We start from the raw sequence: 18113 nt of genomic DNA on the forward strand, positions 1-18113 counted from the left end.
AAGAGTTGTCAGCGGTGTTTGGCTTTTCACGGGAAGAGTTTGAATGGTGGGCACAATGTGGTACTGTGACATTGTAGAATGTGTAGCATATGATAATAGCAATTAGAGTCATGTTTTTTACAGTAAAAGGTGCAATGATTTTGTCTGTGAATAAATTTTTTGAAAACAGAATGCAAAGAACAGTGGGATTATGTGTGTGAAATTTTGGGTGGTTGTGATGAGTGATGATGGGGATTATTATTCTAAAATGATTAGGTTTGTGATTATCAATCTGCAAGAAATAATCTCTTATGTGCAACTTTAATACTACTGTTATGATTGTTATATACTTTTGCTTTTTTGGGGTTTGTTGGGGATTCCAATCTTTTCTTTCTTTATTGACTCACTGGACATTCCTTTTGAGGTTTTGTTAATCTTCAATATATTTTTTCCTTTATGCAACGTCCTAAGATTCTCTTATGCTAACGCTTGAAGGAATAAAATCTATGAAGAAGCATTCCAAGAATTATACAAATTAAGTATAATACCCAAAGAAACATCTCTAGAGACAAACTTCGGGCAGACAAGACAAGGTTTCTACTGCCATTACTTCATCCATGATTTTGTTTGCCACTGGGATCATGTTTTATATTTACCCGTGACATAATCTTAGATTTCTAGATCACTAATAGATCCATATACAAGCTTACGTTTTTTATTTTTAAATAAAATAGGAAAAACAATATTAGTGTTACGTACTTTGTTCGAAATTGTTCAACACTAAGTTCTGTTTAGAAACTCATCTTTTTCCAAAAAATTTTTACGTTTTTCGTGAATATATTTCTTAATCAACTTTTTATCTTATATACGTCAAATCGCTATACTGCATTTTCCTTACAAAAACTTCAAAAAATAGCAATTCATATGCAAGCTTAAACTTTTATGTTTGCAAGGATTCAAGCAACCTATTGGTAAATCTCAACCTTTGAAATTGAGTTTTGTAATGAGTTTTGCCGAGGTAAATATTACGAATAAAGATAAGATTTCAGGTGCACTTCTGGTGCCCGAACAAGATTAATATGGGTATCAATGATTAGAATTTAGAAAATTTCTTGACTTCTGTTTACCAAATGGGATCTAGTCCCTGTATGCTCTTGACCACGAAAGGAAAAAGATTTTTTTTTCTTTTCTTTTTGCTTCTCTTTGTATAGATATTTAAGATTTTCTATTGAGCTGATGATATTTTAGTCCAATCACCAATTAGAGTAAATTATGCGAGTCTCGAGTCTTGTGTATGGCTAAGGAGACAAACACACAGATACCGACACTAACCAGGCTGATCCCACATCCAAGGACTGTAGATCCGTCATACCTTCTGCTTGGATGTAGATCCCTCATACCTTCTGCTTGTATCTGGTGATTCTTCAGACGAATTGTACCACAATCAGTCAGGGAATATCAACAGTTCACTGTTTGAAATCTTGTCCAGTAATAGCAGTCTCCCATCTTAATATGCTGCTGCAAAGTTGACAAGTGATTTCTACTTAAATCTTGGGTAAATCTGTTCAGGTAAAACTTTCCTTTTAATTCAGCTCTAAAATCGTAGCGGAACTTGTGAGCTGGAAAATGAGACCCCTTGGAATCATGGTTCAAAGTCGCGGTCGCGGCTCGGATCGTTTCATATCTGTCTCGATATATTGGTTGCAGTTTCGGCGATACATAAATTTTTGAAATATTTAATATTCTAAAAATTGTAAAAAAAATATAATAAACAAAAATAATTAAAAATTAACAAAAATAATAAAAAATCGAGTTGACTCGAGATGACTTGGGATGACTCGGGACAACTCGACTGTTTCTATCTATCTCAGAAACGTCTGTGCCGAGTTCTCCATGATTCGGCTGAATTCTCGGCGATTCATTATTTCGAAATCATCTCGTTCCGATATAGCACCTAGAAGTCCTGTTCCGATGGCGTCTCGGCCGAGTCATCTCGATTTTGGCATAGTCTTTGAACCATGCTTGGAATCCATCTTCAAGACCATCTAGATGAAGATTCAATGGTTTTTGGGCCACAATCCTGCTGAATGAGTTCAATGAAAACAACCTAATTTCAGATTTCACAAGCGAGCAGCAAAATCAGAAGTGCAATACCCTTTATCTCCTCGGGTAAGCTGTCCAATTAAGAAAATGAAAAAACCCCTTAGGTAAGAGGGTTTTTAGTACTGCTAGACTGAAATCCTTCTTATGAAATGCTGGACCACGACTTCCTAACTGCATGACCCCTAACACCAAAAGAATAGAAATTTCCCCTTTATAAACCAAGACAAGGACTAGAGGACAAAAATTGTGGCCAGAGGAGCGAGGAGAGGACTTCGAAATGTCCATTTCTACAGGGCTCGGTTTACAATTTCTCATTAACTAATGAAAAACGGATAGATTATCATCGGAAAGGCTTCGTACTTTGAGGAAGCTCAGTAAGCTAACAAATTAGTAGTAAATACAGCAGAGTTCAAATCAATGCAAAGATATTCAGACCCTTAAGAGAAGAGAAAGTTAAATGTAACACGAAGAACCCACATAATTGGCTGGAGAGAAAGTGACCACATTTCAGTATGCGAATAATGTAGGGTTATACACAAACAAGCATGAAAGAAAGACAAGGTCATAATTCTGGGAAGTTGTATCAAGCAGGCATTTGTCAACTGTTACCTACGGTAGCCAAGAGGTTGTACACAAACGAGCATGAAGGAAAGACAAGGCCACCGTTTTAGGAAGTTGTATCAAGCTAGCATTTGTCAAATATCACCACAGCAGCTTATAAGTTGTCGTTTCCATCCTCGAATTCTTCCGGCCAGCTTTCATGAATTGGCAGCAAATATAGATAGAAGACACATAGTTCACATGAAGAAAAATTACACATACATGGTATCAATTTCGGTCTGAAATGGATCCAACCAACATCTCCACTTGCTATATTGATGATTCCCAGCTCATAATTTCAAACCTCAATCGAGTAGAGCAACTCATGCACTGGTCAGCAAGAAACAATCAAGAACAATCGCTTTCCTTGGGGACCCAGGAACAGAAACTTTTCTTGGTGCAAATGGAATTTTACAGAAGAAGTGATATCCTCCTGCTTTTAGTCCTCAGATCGAAGGGACATGCGTACACGGATCAGAGGCAACAGAGATGCCTTTACGGGCTGCGCCGTGCATTTATTTCCCCAGATGCTTCAGATTGTGAGCGCCTAACACTAAATCTTAGCATGTCAACAGTGCAAATTGAATGCATTTTCTGGTTAAAAAGTAACAATTCCCTTCGAGTTCTGGCATGCCAAAGGAAGAAAGTCCGTACAACTTAAAATAATCTATCTACTTGATTAAAAGTGTAACCGAACGTTTCAATGACAAACTTCATTAGGACATAATAATTTTATATATTTCCCTTGACATTAGCAACTTGGGGAACTACAGCTTTGCATTGCGTAACTAAGTACATAGAACGAACGAACCTGTCTCTGTTGACGTTTGCCATTCCAACTATCTATTACAGATCCTAGATTAGGTAAGAGATTGGAACCCATTAGAGTATAAGCCATTTCAATTTACAGCAAGAATCACTTAATCTCTCAAAGGGCTAGAGAAAACACTCAAGATTAACCAGTAACCCTTCCACTGGACTGAAGCTCAACTAAGAATACTTATCCACAATCAATGACCACAACTGGATCTTGCAACCAATGCTAAGATACGTTCAATTTCCTTTTCACATCAAGTGCATAACAGAAAGTCACCATTCCATAGACCGAACTCTCCGCAGAATGCGTGCTGGTCTTCGCTTCTCCACAACAGGGATCACTTTCTCCTTTAGCTGTATCAAAAATAAATTACCCAGTCAGTATCTGAAGATTTTCTTGCCATATACCATTCTAGCCTTGGCTGATCTACTCGTTAATCTTAGGGATAAATAAAGCACTTAGCAGTGAGTTCATTTCCATGGTGAAATTAAATTAGTTATCAACTAAAAAACTCAGCAAGCATGTCATCCTTCAGAGATCATGTTCATTACGTTATTCTTCCATGTGGGTATTCATCAAAGGATCTTAGAGCAATTTTTCAAGTCCTACTACTCTATATATGTATTGTTGACAAAAGCTTATTCTTTTCCCCCTTCACACATAGCAGGTAACAAATCTTGCATTTGGAATGAAGTAAAAACCAGAGGAACACAACAAGGACCACCTATTTCCGCTGCATTTGTCCTCAATCCATCAACCTATTCATCTATCTCAGTCCATCATGGAACAGGATAGCTTAAGGAACCTCCTAACAGCCTTAAATGCCCAACAAGAGTTATTATATAAGAATAATTCTAACACTGCTTGTTTCAATGTAGATTCTGGTTGACCCAGCCTATTTGTTCACTACGGTGCAAGCATCCTTATCAATCTACTCTAAATGGGCCAGTCATCTTGTATTCATATGCTAAAAAAAAAAAAAAAACTCAAAAATGTTCATGATGTGGGAAGAAGAGTATTATTTTATCAAATGTGGACTAAGAAGCATGGACACAGTACAGCATATGAACACAACATGACATAGACAAAACCAAGAAATAATTATCCTGAAACCAAAGAAATTATATGCAGACATCGAATAAAATCTTCTACGAGTATGTACACGATTAATGCTAATTTCCAATTGTATCTATATATTCTAGGTGTGTATAATATTTGAATAACCAAAACTTGTGACTTCTAGAAATACTTATGGTCAAAGGGATAATAGCATTTTCTGTATCTTTTAGCCTCACATTTTTCATGGTCAAAGCCTGATTCATACAATTTATAGGCAAGTTTCTCTGATTATGTCAAAATATTAAAGACATCTTCACAACTCTTTATCACCAATCGCTGTAAATGATATATTCTATACTACTTTACATGTTTGTAGCTCATGTTAATCTATGTTAAAAGATAGAGTCGCTTGCTACATCTCAATAATGCTTAAGATATTTGGTCAAGAAGTGTTTATTGTTTTCTTTATTTTTTTTCACCTCAATCTTTTACACGGTCAAAAAAGTGTTGCACATGTCCAAGAATGTCAAATGTGTGACGCGTCCAGCAAAGGCATGTTCTTATCCTCGATGTATCAGTTAGACAGATGCAATCAAGTTGGGCTGAAACTCTATTTGGCTTTCAAAAATAGATTTCCAAATTTGACCGACTTGATCCATTTTGTTGAGTCTGCTTAAGTTCGAACGCAATAAGTATTCCAGACTTTCAACCTACCTTCAATTTCACTGAACAAATGCAGAAATATTAAACAAAATTCCACATACTCGATTACCTGATGACTATCCAATTACAGACTTTTGACCAGATACCACTGTAAAAAGAATAGTACAGGTTCCCCACATCTTGGTTAGCAGAGCCATTCACAAGATTTATCATTAGGAGGAAAAAAAAAAAAAAGAAGAGCAAAGGAAGATAAACTCAAGATATGGCCGGAAGGTTGTGACATTGATGGTACACTAATGGCTTCTTATCTTCTACTCCTTGAAAATCATGATAGAGAAAACAGCGAGGTGGTTGTGTGAGTCGACCCCACTGGTCAACTTTTTGCAAACCATGAGTAATTACTATAGCGAGGGAGGTTGCCAGCAGATATTACAAACTGCCAGCAGATATTAAAAAATTAAGGGAGAGAAGACATGGGATAAGCGAAAGAAGTGGGGTGGAGGGTAAAAGACAGATCAAAAAGAGGGAGTGCGAAGCTGAAGTGGTTTAAGATAGCGTTGAAGGTCTTACCCCCCTTGCCACAAGTGCTTAAGGTAACTTTTTTTTTTTCGTGCCTAAGTTAAATTGTAAATAATAGGTATTTCACATATATTCAGCATATACAGGAACAGAGACAGTTAAGGTAGTAGACCCTGCTCTAATGGCTCAAGCTCCAACGTCAAATAAATCGAGCACTGCAGAATAACCCAAGTCAAGCAATGAGCTGCTTCCCAGCAGCTCAGCTAGGTTGGTCCAGCCATGGGTGCTTACCATTTTTGTAAAGAAGAAGAAAAAACCTATAACATTCAATGCTTTGCTCCCATCTCCACCCCCCCCTTCCCAAAAAGGAAAACCCAAAAAAGGTCCCAAGAATAATAAACATTACAGAAAGAGGACATCCCCCTTAACATTTATATATGGTCAAGAACTGAATAGGTTACTCGTGAAAAGTAAAATGAAGTGACACAATCGATATCCAAATCCAAGACAAGCTTTGAAGTAAAACAGGCTAAACAGACTTTAGCCCTCAAAGTCTGCATCTACAGATCCTATTGAACACCAATATTAGTGTTCTTCCATCATTTTCCCACCATGTCAAAACTACAATTCAGCCTTGCTTTTACACCATCCGGAAGGGGGAGACACATACACATTTCCTATCAGGGAATGATTAATCAACCTCCTAACTCTCAAAAATGGTTTACAAAGTTATTGACTCTTTATCCACCATCAGTCTGTGATTGCAGCCTCTGAGTACTCTAGCCTAGGAGTAAGATATTTACAGGAGATCTCTTCATAACTACCTACCACAAAATTAAGCAGATTATTTGAAGATGTATGAGGCCGGTAAAGTCCAGTTGCCTCTCAAGTATTAAAAGATCAAAGACTGGGATCTCTAGAAACTTAAGTGGCAAATGAGGTGAAAAGTTTGTTTTGCAGTAAAAGCATTCAACAAGAAGATGAACTCAATTCGGATCCATTCTACCTCAGTGAAACAGTTTATTCAACTCTAGCATGATAGCTTCATAACAATATTCTGTAGCAAAATAAAAAAAAATGGATATAAGAGATAAGATTCATACCAGCTTGCATCTTTCCTTTGTTCTCTCAGCCTGCAAATTGAAATTTTCAGATAAATCATTTAGTCATTTTAAAAATTGATACAGCAGACTTCTAAGGAGAAGATTTTTTATGCTCTACACCCATGGAATGCATACAGAGATAAAGAAGTACAAATATAGAAAACGAGAGAGAGAGAGAGGGAGAGGAGGAGAGAGAGGTGTATGAAAGAGAAATTAGATCACCAAGTTCTTAATCAGTTTCAAACCAATGTCTAACAGATGAAAGCAAAGAAGTCCTTTGACCAGTTGATAAATAATTAAGTACTCACACTAAGAATTAACCAATGGCATGCAAATAATTAAATCTCATAGTTTCTTTATCCAAAGAAAAATGGTCTTCTTCAGTTAAAAAAGGGTAAACAGTGCCAAGTTCACAAGCATGTTCGATTTAGAATAATAAAAAAGATTCACAAGGTAAATAAAAAAATAATAATAATTACCAACAAACATTGATTAATTCAAAAAAAACATCCATTTTCCTGTGAGAAAACATATTTTTTTTTTAAATACAAAAGAAATCATTTCGATTGCTCAAAAAGCAACCATACTATCAATGTGAACACCACTAATGAGTGAAGAAGTTTTAAATAATTAAGCACCCACCCACTCCTCCCCACAGAAAATATAAGTAAAACATACAAATTAAAAAAAAAGGGAAATTTTGAGACTCAACTCTAAAACTCTTTTATGGTACACAGATCATTCAAAACTGTAGATAATTGAAATTTGGAAAAAGATGGAAATGGAGAGTAAAAGTACATAATATTGGAGAAATATCTCATATAACATGAACTTAGCATGTTCCTATGCAGTACCTTTGTTGAAATCTGCAATTCTGCATCTCCCAACAGTGTGCTTCCACGAGGGCAATGTAAGCTCTACATAGGATTGTTATAACTAATAATTTCTAATTCCCTTTCCTAAAGGACAGAAACAGGAAAGTTACAGCGAGTGTCCCACTGGATCAGGAGCCTCCGCCACAGTCTAATGTGTTAAAAGATGGACACTGAACCTATGGCCACCACATTCTGACGTCATGAATAAAAGTCTAAGAAGAGTAATGTGAATTTGTTACAAAATGACGTCAAGAGAAGTAAGATGCAAAACGGCAACGTTGTAGGCTGCCATGGCTGTGTTGTATGACACCAATAGGAGTCCTGAGATATCTAGTCAAATTCACTGCAACAGGTAATATATACTACAATGGGAAGGAATTTTCGACAATGATACCTAACATTGATTATTAAGGTTGTCTGTTTCAGGAAGACAAATTATAGGACATCAATGAATTGCATAGATGACCAACTAGACACCTTAACGACCAATAAAGTTATCACATTCTCGAAGTGATCAGTCCATTCCATACTCCTTGTGCTTACCAGTGACAAGTAAAAATCACCAACATCTTCAGAGTCGACTCTTTAAAACAACTTTTAACTCCCACTATACATCTTTAAACACATAATTACTACAACAGCAGTTGCTTCTATCATTAAATGAGATAAATTGCTGGACTTGACTTTCTAAAAATGTACCCTTGTAGAGTCCATGCAAAATTCTAAACACACAATCATGACTGATTTATCCACTTTCAATAAGCACCCTCTGTTTTTAGAAAAAATTCAACCCTATTATCCTTTCAACTCTATGCATTGATCTTGGTGTCAAGAATAAACCCAAAATTACATTTTGTCATCAAAGCTTCAAACTGGAAAACAAAACACTTTGCCAAAGCCAAGCGAAATGCGACGGTAATAGCATTGCATTACCTTTTCTTTCAAGAGCTGCTCATTCTCTTCTTCCAGTCTCACTGCCATGGCCTCCAATTCAACTTGGTACGCCTGCAGCAACCAAAAATCATCATTGGTAACAGTATAAGCGCTAAAAAAAATTCCCGAAATTCTCAACAATGAGAAAAGTATTCATCTTTGTTTTAAAAAAAAAAAAAAAATCACCTGTTTTCGCTCCCTAGACCTGGCAGCCGACTCCCTATTCTTAATCATCCTCCTCTGCCTCTGCTGCGCTGCTTTATCCATTGGCTCCAATAAACTCGACGCTCTCCTCTTCCCTCTCCCTCCTCCTCCTCCTAGTCCTCCACTCCCCATCGTCTCCAAACCTCCTGCACTTGCATACCCCAGCCCTCCCCCACTTTCCACACTCCCCTGCCTCGACATATACGGACTATCAAAAGCAAACATTCCCCCACTCGTTCCCGCGACCGCAGCAGCCTCCACCTTCACCTCCCCCTCCACTCCTGCCGCCGCAGCAACAGCCGATTCCTCCACTGCTCCAGCCTTTACCAAAAAATCCTCCAATGTCATCATCTCATCCATTGCCTCCTCCTTAGGCTCCACTCTCCTCGCCGGCTCGCTCGCTGCCGTCTTCCCCGCCACAATCTCTCTCCACACATCATCCACCGTCTTCTTCCTCACCGGCGCCGGCGAGATGGGCGTGATCGCTCCGGAAGCATCCAAAAGCGTAATTTCCGCATTCAACAAAGTACTCTCAGTCGTCGTCGTGCTCGCAGAAACAGCTGCCGCAGCATTTGGAGAGTTTTGATGATAATGATGATGATTGCGGAAATTATGGAAATCAGATTTGGAAAGCGAATTCCGACGGAGTTCGGAGTTATGAGATGAAGTCGCTGCCGAAGTTGAAGAAGCCATGAGCTTCGACGTCGCCATTTCTGTCAACGGAGTCACGAATTTCTAGGGTTTCTTCGATCGGAGGAATAGTAGTAGGACATAATAGTACGGAGATGGGAGGGCGATCACGTGAGTGATTATGAGTGCCAGTTAGTAAGTGTGTGTGTGAGAGAGAGAGAGAGAGAGAGAGAGTTGATGTGTGAATTCGTATGGTTTTAGGTGCGTGAGTGTGTGTTTTTCTAGGGTTTTGGGAAACTTTGATTATTGGTTAGATAGACCGGCTGATGATTGATTATTTGTTGTTGTCTGTACTTTTTTTTGTTGCCGGGAAATGACTCAGGATTTCTCCTTCTGGTCAAGCGGTCGTTAAATAAAAGTTAAAAGTTAGTTTACCTCCTGAACCATGCCTTCATTTGTACCCCATCATGTTGTATGATACCATCCGAGCAATCCGGTTCGACTTTCAAATTTCGGTTCCAATCTCATCCTCTTGCGTATTAGTTAGACAAAACTAGTCGTACCAGTCTCTAAACTATTGTCATTGCACCATTTTAGTCCCTCAATAACATATTATCACAAATAAGCTCCTTAATAAAATAGTGTCACGTCTGAGGTTTTTTTTTTTTTTTTGGGTCAAATTTACTCTTTAGAGTCAACAAAATGAGAGGTAAAAGTGGTAAGTGCAACCGAAATTAAAAGGTGTTTTTGCCCAAATACTTAATATAATCATTGGGACCAGAATCAAAAGGGTGAAGATGAAAAATACACTTCATTATTTAATATTGCAAAAATAATGAATCCAGTGATGGTACAATGAAGTGTTTTCTTCTTCTTAACCCTTCCAATTCTGGTCACAATAGTTATATTAAGTGGTTTGATACCAATGTTCTTTGATTCTGGCTGCACTTAGAATAGTTGAGGGATAATTTCAGAAACCTCCCCTACGGTTTCTGACAGTCTCACTCACCTCCCCTGAACTTTGCAACATATCAGATATTTCCCTTGTCAGATTATTGGGCCCTATTTGTGATATCATTGATGATAAATTGATAGATATACCCTCATAACTTATGATATATTTTGAAGCTATTTTGACAGAATTAGTTAAATGAGTAATAGAGATATAACTTTTGATATAACTTATGATATACCTTCTATTCCACTTTACACTTTTTATTCGCAGTACAATCACCAATGAAGAGTTTAGCACTAGTGTTACCTTTCTCTAAAGTCATGTATTTCATGTTTTTTTTTTGTAAGACAATTATCTAGTGTAACTCATTACTTATATTTGGGTAAATTTGGTTTTCAAAAATTCAATGACGTAAATTGTATATTACATCATCTCATAAAGTGATGCGACACAATTTGGGTTATTGAATTTTTTGAAAATCGGATCTACCTAAGTTCTGGTTTTCAAACGAAGCTTGTTGAATAAATTTGACTAACTACAGTGTGAATTAATTTTTTTTTTAAAAAAATCTCAACTAAAGTATCTAGCACTAAATGAAATGAAGTATCTTGCTACTTCATTTCATTTTCCACAGAGAAAATCGCAAAAAGAGTTATTAAACTATTGAGAATTTGGTTATTTGATCGTTACACTATTTATTTAACTGCAATTGCCATTCACTCAATTAACCAAATAGTGAAATTTTTTTTGTGACTTAACTAGTAAAAATTTATACTTTTAATCACTCAAATTATAAAACTATACATTTTTTTATATCACCAGAAGTATGTTTCAATTAATTGAATGATCATATTAGCTAAATAAATGTCTAATAGCTAAAACAAAAAAAAAATATAAATAGCATGATAACATTGCTTGAAGAAGCCATTTGCATTTGTCTCTATCTGGTTCAACTTATTACTTCTTTTTTTGGCTTTTGCTTTAGCTCGAGTTGTGGATAAGCAAAAAAGGGCATATGTGGAACACAAATATCATCTCACTCCTCAAAATATTTTTTTAATGCTCATTTTTCTGACATGGGCTGATCTTGTTACTCCAACTATAAGTTCAGGGGAGGTATCTGATATTTTGCAAAGTTCAGGGAAGGTGAGTGAGACTATCAGAAACCTCAGGGAGGTTTCTGAAATTATCCATATTTTTAATTGTTCAGGGGTTGTTCTAAGACAAAATTTAGATTAGCAGCTAAAACTTGACAACTCTCTCTTTTAGTACTACTCAATCTATTTCTCGCATAAAAGATAATGTCATATCCTTTCTAACATGCATATTATTCTATTTTGTCCTATTATTTGTAGGTTTGTAGTTACAAAATTTGTTACCTATAGTCTGCATGTATTGATTCCAATGTACACAGTTGGTTGCTTGTCACATTTTTTAAAAAGAGTGTTTTAATTAAGCAAAAAAAAAAGAGTTTAATTATTTATTGATTTTAAACAACGATTTTAGTTATTAAGGCTTTAATTGAACCTATGAACGATTTTGACATATCTTATATATGTAGTGAATAGCAATTAAGCTTTGCTTAATTTTTCTAGTAGGACAGGAAAGAGGCAAGTTTTTATAATTCTTGATGAATTAATCTCGATTTGCTTAGCTTGAGATAATTAGTTTGGCTCTTATCTGTTTTGGTCTTTGGTTCTCTTTGTACACTTCAAATCAATTTCAAGTATTTTCCATGCTAAAGCTTGATTGAGCTCTTGTATTTTCCCTAAAAAATTTCTCTGCGTATGGTATGCAGTACACTACAAGAGTGGCTATCTAACACGACAAGTGAAGCTTGATGCCTTGATCTTTTATTTGTCAAAAAGAAACGGGTACTAGTACTGTATTAATGGTTAGCTTAATCTTAACCACATGCTATACAAATGAATTAGTTACATTTTTGTCAAGCCTACTAAGATGACATTAGCATAGTTAGCACATTGATTATGTTCAAGAACTTATAGTATGAATTATGCTTGTGAACACACACACACACACACACACACACACATGGGATAATTTTAGAAACCTCCCCTGAGTTTCCTGACAATTTCATTGAGCTCCCTTGAGATTTGAAAAATTACACATACCTCCCTTGTCATTTAAAATGACAATTTTACCCTTAAATATTTCAATGAAATCCCCTTATTTTGTATGCTTATACTTTGAATGAGTTTTAAAATTAATTTTTATTCTTTTTCCTTCTTATTCCTTTTTTTTTAAAATTTTTCGCCAATAAAACTGTAGAACTACCACTATTACTTCTAGTTTTTATTGTAACCAAATGTCGAACTAGTGATTTTTTGATGAGTTAATTTTATATATAATCCAATGCTTTTGCTAATCTTTGATTTTTATTTTTTGGTACTAAAATTAACAATAAATCAAAAAGAAATGGCCCAAAATCATTACCAAATTATAATAATCCCACTACCCGAAAAATTCATAAACTCTAAATGAATTATTTCAATATTTTCTTTTCTATCTTATAAATCTAAATCCATAATAAAGTACTATCAAAAGTATCCTATCATAGTGATAAAATTATTATTATAGTTGTTTATCAAATAGTAGGTATGGACATGAAAATTTTGGCACCTTTTCCTTGTAATTATACTAGATAATCTTATAATTGCATAGGAAAATAAATTAAAACTAATTTCACAAGAGTATTTTTGGGTATTCATTTAAAAAATTGACCAATTCAATATTATTTTAAGATTTTGTTACTAAAACTATTAAATCAAGGGAGGTAAGTGTAATTTTTCAAACCTCAGGGGAGCTCAATAAAATTATCAAAAACCTCAGAGAAAATTATCCCTCTATATATATATATATGTATGTATACACACACACAAACACACACACGTACATACGCTCAATGAGATGTGCATAAAACTCATCACAAATTGAGCCCTCCAAGTATATACAACTCTGTGATCAGATGACCGCTACTATAGAGATAGTGTGTTTGGTGGCTTGAATGAATTCAAGTAGGTTGCTTAGAGGACTAATACTATTTCGTCTTTAATGTCTTTTGTCCACATATTAATACTTCACGTTTATTTTGACGTACTCTTTATTTCTTTACGTAGAATCAGGTTACACATATGTGGCTGGCCATGCCCTCATCTATGTATATACATGCATGCAAATATTGCGGCCGAAGTTTGCCAGATTTTGCAGATTCTATAAAAGCTAAAAACGTGGAATTTGTTGAACCGAAATTGATTCCTGGATTTGCTTTAACATGTGGTTTCTCCGAAATGCCTTGCTCAAGCTCTTAACCGCCGCCATTAGCATATCCAGCCCCTTGCCCTGATTTCATGGGGCCGCTGCATTTGTTACTCTTTTCCCCACTAATGATTTGATTATCGATAGCTTAAAAGTAAAAACTTTCGTATTTATCTAATTCTTTTCTTTGACAAAAATGGATAGATAGGGGGAAATTAGTAAGGTAAAGAAGAAAAAAAAATGATGCTATATTTGATCATATTTTTGTCTTGCAAACAATTCTCAACCTAATATATGCTTAATTCATTCTCTTTGAAAACTATTACTAGTAATTATATTTTCCTTTTAATATATATATATATATATATATATATCACATCCCAAAAATAGCGACGTTCTAATAACATATACCATGTTAGTTGAAATTGGTAAATATATTGTGTATCTGAGTTGATTAGGAAGTCTAATTAAAAACTTGCATATTAGCATAATTTTTTTTGTTAAAACCGAGAAGGATTGGTGTTACTTTGTGTGCCCCAAATGATGTTGTACTAAAATGTAATTAAATTTAGGAAATGAATCTTAATTTGTTTTTCTAATAAAAAAAATAGTGGGACATGATTACTCAAGTAATGACTCTATATATATAAACAAGAAAAGCCTAATCTAAAGATGGATTACTTGGGTTGTCTGTAATTTGTAATTGCATTACCTTAATCCCAAAATTTCACAACCGGCCGGGTTTTCCAAAATCGACCTTTATTTCCTTAAAATGGACTGATTTCACCAATAAGAGATAGATTACTTCCTATTCACCATTTCTTAATTAGTTCATGATGTAGGGCATCAAATACAAATACATATTTCTAATTGTAGAATGCCTTAATATCTGGAAGACTACTTTATCTTAAAGCCTAGCCCTTTTAATTTTAGATACAATGAATATTTTTCTATTAATACACCATAAGTTGATTCTTAATTTCTCATAAAAATGGGATGGATGGGGTGTACTAGTTAAGACTCAAGAAAAGCTTCTTCTTGTTTTGATAAGGATTTCCAAGAAGTTAAGCGGGCGAGAATGCTGGAGATCAGGGATAACAAGTTACCAACAGTTGTGATTTTTTTTTTAAGCTTTATTTGTTTAACTCTTATTATTATTACTATACTATTGATATTCTTTTTTTTTTTTTAATTACTGTTGACGTCAATAATGTAAAGTATTAAAATCAGTGCAATGTCTGAAAAAAGACCTGAAATACAAGTATTAAACATCAAGATTCGGCACATAAAATTAGGTCCAAAAAATAAAACAACCTTCAAGCTTGAAATTATGAGCATACACATGAAAACATGTCTGTCAATATGAATGAGCTATTGAGCATGACATCTCTAAAAGAATCTTGGGTAGAACATATTGAAGTTAACGATAATTTTTCTCAACAACCTTTCAAAATTTGCATACAAATCTAGTGTTAGCAGAATTAGTGTTCATAAAGTGAATATTAGTCAATATCCCGTTTATATTGTTTGGATTGTGATTTTTCGCAGAAAATTTTTTATATATATTTCATGAAACATTTTCTGATCATCTTTTTTATCTCACATACATCAAATTGCTACCGTACATTTCTGTATAAAAACTCCTATTGTGACTTCCCTTACTCCTGTTTTGATTTAATTTTCATAATGTGTTCCTAATATACATTTTTTTTTGCCTTTCATGTTTTTCCTTAGAATTTTTCTTTGGAGACTGGATTGGTGAGGGACAGATGAAGCCTTCAAATGTACAATTATATAAAATTTAAAGCCTTCGGTTATGCTATACAGGTTCGTTGTATTAAAGATTTGGTCGGTCACTCAAACCATACCAAAAAAGCAATATAATCATCCCCTATTCCATAAAAAGTAATGACTTTTTAAAGAGAGTTTATATATATACTCAATTAATTACGAAACTAAGGTCTTTCATAGAAGCCACCTCGTATCCCATTATAGCCTTAATCTTTGCAAGCCTATTGGAGAAGTCTCTCTCTCTCTCTCTCTCTTTCTCCGAGAAACATGATCAAAATAGATGAGATCATAATATGAAACTAGATGGATGACAAAAGAAAGATAACGTGAAACACAAGGCTTAAAACTGTCATTCTACTGGCTTTAAAAGGTTCATTGGCCTAACAGATAGATTATCAAGTTCAGATGCTAATTTGTATCCCTTCATTCCCTTCCTAACTCTTTCTTTTCAGGATTTATTACAGTTTGCCAGAAACTCTCATTTGGAACCCAGAAACTCTTCAGTTTCAATTCTTTTCAGAGGAAGACAGCCTTAAACCCTCTACCTCACGAGTTATAGATAAAGAAATCGAGATGTGGGCCGGTATCAGAAGATCAAAAAACAATCAAGGTTCGACTCTATGAGCTTCAATCTCAATTTTTAGTTGTTCTTGTTATTGTATTTTGTTTTTTTGCCTCTTTGGGGTTTTGCTGCATGATAAGAGAATATTACAGTGCATAGGATTTTATTGTCCTGACAAAACGTTTCTTCATGGAGTCAAGTAATCGTCTAGTCTAGAAAAAGTTAACAGTTTTAGAACTTGGCACGAAGCTTAGCTATTTTTGCTTTTTGGGTAACAAATTTCTTCTCCAAAATTTGCAGATGAATATACTGAAAGAATCGACATTATCAATCAATATTTTCCATGATTATCTATCCCATGTAATGAATTGTTCAACAATTCATGCTTACCTTGTGATGACAATATATACCTCCATGCATGAATATTAGCGTTTGGATAACTTAAATAATCTAATCTCAAAACACTTCTGCCTTTATCCTATGAGTAGTTGCTATCTAGTTCAATTGGTTTCATCTTATTTCTTGATCATCTTGTATAACGTTAGTGCAAACCTTTCATTGATTTTCCTCAGATAAGAAGGAGATGATAAGGGAATCATGTAGAAATCTTAGTGTGAACGAGGAGTACCTTGGAGCATTAAGAACAAAATCGTATACAGAATTTTTCAGCAAAGCTCAGACTCTAGTTAACCAGCCATCTTCTCTTAATTACTGCAATCAGAGGTTTTCAGATACTCTTCTTGAACCCGGGCAAGAAACCATAGCAACAATTCTGGAATCAGCAGTATCTCTTTCAAGAAAATCTGATCTCAGAGCCCTTCTCTTCAATTACTTTGATATTAGTGCTGAGGCTTCAAAAATTTGCAGCCATCTTCTCAGAAGCATTAATCAACTTCAATCCAATTACCAGCTTGTTAAACAAGTTCTCGACACGATCGATGACTATTCCCCCGAGCAATTAGGATTTATCGTTTCTGAGCTTCGTGAACTAATTTCGCTCAACAATCCATTATCTGGTCTGAATCAACAAGATTTCATCCGAATCCACGACAAGTATTCATCAGTCCTACAACATTTGAAAGCAAAGCGAAAAAGAATTGCTCGAAAAATCAAGCTAATAAAATGCTTCAACAAGGCTTCTGGAGCATGTGTCACGACAGCCTGTGGTGTAGTTGCAGTTGCAGCACTAGTCCTAGCAGCAGCACACACAGTTGTAGCATTGACAATGGGACCAGCTCTCTTTACCATGCCACTGCAGCCACTGAGGAAAAAACTTCTCAAAATTAGTGCTGTGAAGTGTGGATTTCTAAGAAAAGTTGGAGAACAACTTGATGTTGCAGCAAAAGGGACGTACATTTTGAATAGAGATTTTGATACAATGAGTAGACTTGTGGTCAGGCTCCATGATGAAATTGATCATACCAAGGCAATGATACAATTCTTTTTAGATAGAAGAGAAGATAAATATTCTTGGCAAATACTGAAGGAGCTTAAGAAGAAGGATTTTGGGTTCAGGAAACAAGTAGAGGAGCTTGAAGAACATGTGTATTTGTGCCTTGTCACAATTAATCGGGCTAGAGTTTTGGTTGTCACTGAAATTGCCAAGTCTTGCCAGGAAAATTCATTCTAGTAATTTAGAAACCAATTCTTTTTCATTTCTAAGCTGCCAGCCACCAACTCCTTGTTTATTAAATAGCAATCTATTTGTAGATAGGATATCAGGTTTATTCCATTGTAGATAGTAGTATATCTTATTTGTTTCATTTATGGAGTGATATAATGGCTATATATTCTTTGATTTTTTTTTTAACAATATTTGTACCTGCACAAGTTAAGGAGCCATACTCAGAGGCATATTCTTTGACCTAAACAAGCTCATGGCATTCAACAAAGAAAAGCGATTGAAAATATCAAGTTTGTTCCACGGTTATAATTCCACATTTACAATAACATGTTGAAATTTTACAAAATTTGCAATTGGCATTTACATCAGATAAAATTTTATAGATAGCACTAATGAAGCATAACGTAGGAAACTAATCAT

General features: G+C 35.1%; 2 protein-coding genes across 4 annotated transcripts; one reads left to right on the forward strand and one right to left on the reverse strand.

Moving 5' to 3' along the window:
* Positions 1-3398: 3398 nt before the first annotated feature.
* LOC113714825 (G-box-binding factor 4-like) lies at positions 3399-9922 on the reverse strand. Of its 3 annotated transcripts, none has more exons than XR_003453785.2 (5): positions 8838-9922; positions 8652-8723; positions 7698-7894; positions 6844-6873; positions 3399-3852 (listed from the first exon to the last, which is right to left on the reverse strand). XR_003453785.2 is itself a non-coding variant. In XM_027238926.2 (4 exons), exons 1-4 carry the CDS (start codon positions 9564-9566, stop codon positions 3772-3774), a joined length of 912 nt encoding a protein of 303 aa, XP_027094727.1. In that variant the 5' UTR covers positions 9567-9899; the 3' UTR covers positions 3399-3771. The 3 variants fall into 3 exon arrangements, 1 of the variants encoding a protein (XP_027094727.1); XR_003453786.2 differs by having other exon boundaries at positions 7698-7910; positions 8838-9921; XM_027238926.2 differs by lacking the exon at positions 7698-7894 and having other exon boundaries at positions 8838-9899.
* A 5770-nt stretch (positions 9923-15692) lies between these two features.
* On the forward strand, positions 15693-17899 carry LOC113714248 (UPF0496 protein At1g20180-like). Its single transcript, XM_072069696.1, has 2 exons — positions 15693-16117; positions 16642-17899. The coding sequence occupies exons 1-2, from the start codon at positions 16081-16083 to the stop codon at positions 17697-17699; spliced, it is 1095 nt and encodes a 364-aa protein (XP_071925797.1). The 5' UTR covers positions 15693-16080; the 3' UTR covers positions 17700-17899.
* Positions 17900-18113: the final 214 nt, after the last annotated feature.

The sequence above is a fragment of the Coffea arabica genome, chromosome 10c (assembly GCF_036785885.1).
Source record: "Coffea arabica cultivar ET-39 chromosome 10c, Coffea Arabica ET-39 HiFi, whole genome shotgun sequence".
In the NCBI taxonomy this organism is placed as follows: Eukaryota; Viridiplantae; Streptophyta; class Magnoliopsida; order Gentianales; family Rubiaceae; genus Coffea; species Coffea arabica.

Excerpts from the sequence above, each read along its gene's own strand:
- LOC113714825 (XM_027238926.2), bottom strand. The coding sequence starts at position 9,566 with ATGGCGACGTCGAAGCTCATGGCTTCTTCAACTTCGGCAGCGACTTCA. Across the intron at positions 6,874-8,651 it reads AGCAGCTCTTGAAAGAAAAG|GCTGAGAGAACAAAGGAAAG; the intron begins GTAATGCAATGC and ends TTCAATTTGCAG. Across the intron at positions 3,853-6,843 it reads CAAAGGAAAGATGCAAGCTG|CTAAAGGAGAAAGTGATCCC; the intron begins GTATGAATCTTA and ends TTTTTGATACAG.
- LOC113714248 (XM_072069696.1), top strand. The coding sequence starts at position 16,081 with ATGTGGGCCGGTATCAGAAGATCAAAAAACAATCAAG. Across the intron at positions 16,118-16,641 it reads AAGATCAAAAAACAATCAAG|ATAAGAAGGAGATGATAAGG; the intron begins GTTCGACTCTAT and ends GATTTTCCTCAG.